Here is a 2,975-nt window from a genome sequence, read left to right on the forward strand (position 1 = left end):
AGGTAAAGACCACCTTCTGGAGACGGTCATTTCTGTTTCTGAAATATTTTTATTGAAAAATAGTGAACAAATAGTAAAATAAATTAATTTTTTTAAACATTGTTGTGGATGAATGATCTATGAGTATCTAAAAAATGATAATTTTTATAATTGGACGTTGACGAAGCTAAAGGTGTTTTAAAATGAGACTGATTTTAAATTAATAGGTCGCAGGCTAGGTTTGAAAACGTCATCTTGTATAATTTGAAGGTCCTTTGAAATACATTGCTCATCTTCTGGTTTTATTTCACGTTCTGGGGCATTAAAGAACGAATTAGGGAATTCATCATCACTATTGAAGTCTGCTTCTTTATAAATTTCGATTAATTCGCAAAAATTGACCATTTTACTCATTCTAGACAGTCTTCGTGTAATCTCGATTGTTTTCCATGATTAACTCTTTCCGAACCGCAGCATATACTGCAAAGCCAATTTCACAATTTTTTAATCAAAAATATCTAAGCTCAGGAATTAAATTGAGGTCCTACAAAACAATCTATGGATTTTTGCTTTATTTGGGGCAAAATTAACTAAATAATGAAACTGTGGTATAGAAAATATATAAATATAAGAATTTAGTACTGTATTATCATGAAAACAATGATGTTTCCATTTTGAGTAGCAAAAATTTCCATTTGGAGCAGGTTTTGAATTAGCCTAATTTACCCTAAATAAAAAAAAAACAATATAGAAATTATTAAGATTATTTTATTATTTCACAGAGGCTTCTTACTAGAGCGAGGGGATAATTTTATAATTTTTTTTAGATTATTTACGTTCTGAAGTTTCGACTTTTCCGCCATTCAAAGCCAAAACACTACCCTGAAAAACATTTTACTGGAGCATCTTCCACTTTCTACACCTTAAAAATATCAATGATAAGTACAATCTAAAATCTTGAGTTCTTGTTTAATCTAAATAAACGATAACATTATTTTTCTATAAAAAAATAGCTAAGTTGTTTAGTTTCTTATCCAAGTTATTTCTCCAAAAATTTTTGCACAAAGTGCACAAGACCTCTTTCACAAAAAATCCAAAAAATGTCCTACCTTGTAAATGTACTGCTTATCCTCAGCTCTCATCTAGATAAAAGGATTCTTATCTTCACTAATATCATGCACTCAATAGGAAAATCATCAATTTTCTCATGATTTTTCACATTTTTCACCGAACTTTTTCAATCCTGCTGCTGTTCTCTCTGTTTGATTCTGTTGTTTTTGGCGCCAACTTTTTAACTGAAAAATTTTTGAAATTAGTTTCTGACGCTGCTCTGACAATCAGCTGTTTCGCTTCCGGAATTTTTATTTCATTAATTAAAGAAAGTTGTAAAAAATCAAGGAAAATGGTGATGTTGAGATGTGTTTCCAATTTTAGAAGATTGCTAATAAAACAGGGAATAGGGACTAATAGAAGAAATGCCTCGAGTAAGTGTTTAATTCTTGGAAATCCCCTTTGGAAAAGACTTTCTTAAAATCAAAACAAATTTCAGGTCTTCCTACTTCCTCCTTCATGGAATTCCAGAAGGAATGGCCAGAAAAAGACCTCAAAGACTTCTTGCAGGACATGACAGTTATCCCGAACTTCTTGTCCAGTGAGGAAGTTGATAAAATCATGCAGGAAATAGAGCCCTATTTGAAGAGAATGCGCTATGAATTCGATCACTGGGATGATGTAAGAAGCCATCGATGTCTGACCAAAATCTGCAATTTTAAATTAATTGAAGGCGATTCATGGTTTCAGGGAGACTGAAAGGCAGCACTGGTACCCAGACAATAAGGTTACAATCGAGAGAATCAGGAATATTGCTTTCAGAGGGGAAATTCTGCCGCATGTTCACATCCTGGATCTCGCAGAGGAAGGAGTCATCAAACCTCATGTTGATAGCGTCAGGGTGAGATTATTTTAGGAAATCGTACTGAGAATCAAAATAAATTATATTCCTGCAGTATTGTGGTTCAACGATAGCTGGAGTTAGTCTTTTGTCGGACAGCGTGATGAAACTGGTCAGGATCGATGAGAAAAAGTACCAACAGAATCCAGAGAACGATTACCGAAAGCAGCCGGACAAAGATGAAAATTCAACAGATCCTGGATATTTTGCAAATATCCATCTGCCTCAGAGGTCTCTCTACATTATGAGGTATCAATTCTAAGAATTTTAAATCTTTTTTAATGAATTCCTTCAAGGATCAATTGTTTTTTCCAGAGATTCTGCAAGGTACAACTTTACCCATGAAATTCTAGGCAATAATGAATCATTCTTCAAAGGACGTCCTATAAAAAAGACAAGAAGAATATCCATAGTGTGTAGAAATAAGCCAAAAGATTTTTAATAAAGTATTTTCAATAATTTTTAAGTTTTTTTCATGTTCCGGAAAAAAAATTTTGCGCGCCAATTTTACTGCTAACTTCAAATCACTGACTATACATTACACTTGATATTACATTTCAGTGGTTTCAATGTGATATGCATTTCAATATTGAAACTTCGTAGTAGGTGATTGAATCAGAGTAAAAAATAAAAATTATGAATAAAATATTCCATTTTGATTAGGAAATAAAACTAAATCATTCAGAATACCTATGATCGACATGTAATACAAAACGCTCTCTAAAATTCGGGCATTAAGGAGTGAAACGTCACCCGAATTATCGTCTCTACACACTGGAGGAATTTATGTCCATATTGAAGCAAATTCCTTACGCTTGTGTAGGAAAAACTCTTCAATATGGACATAATTTTCTCTAGTGTGTAGCGGCCATTAGAGAGAAATCAGGCGTGAAATTATTTGAAATGCAACGTTTTTTTCAGAGGCCCATCAACCATCAAGCCTAATAAAAAGTGCAGCTATTTCTCACTTTTCCTTGTAAAAATTTTGCAGATATTGCACTGCGACTTAAACTTGTATTATTTCGGCGAACATTATGAAATATGT

At 32.9% G+C, this 2,975-nt stretch overlaps 1 protein-coding gene across 1 annotated transcript; it reads left to right on the top strand.

The window, feature by feature from the left end:
- Positions 1–1,321: 1,321 nt before the first annotated feature.
- LOC129810217 (alpha-ketoglutarate-dependent dioxygenase alkB homolog 7, mitochondrial) lies at positions 1,322–2,385 on the top strand. Its single transcript, XM_055860542.1, has 5 exons — positions 1,322–1,463; positions 1,529–1,710; positions 1,763–1,930; positions 1,986–2,179; positions 2,246–2,385. The coding sequence occupies exons 1-5, from the start codon at positions 1,382–1,384 to the stop codon at positions 2,370–2,372; spliced, it is 753 nt and encodes a 250-aa protein (XP_055716517.1). The 5' UTR covers positions 1,322–1,381; the 3' UTR covers positions 2,373–2,385.
- The last annotated feature ends 590 nt before the right edge of the window (positions 2,386–2,975 follow it).

Source organism: Phlebotomus papatasi, chromosome 1 (assembly GCF_024763615.1).
Source record: "Phlebotomus papatasi isolate M1 chromosome 1, Ppap_2.1, whole genome shotgun sequence".
Lineage (NCBI taxonomy): Eukaryota > Metazoa > Arthropoda > Insecta > Diptera > Psychodidae > Phlebotomus > Phlebotomus papatasi.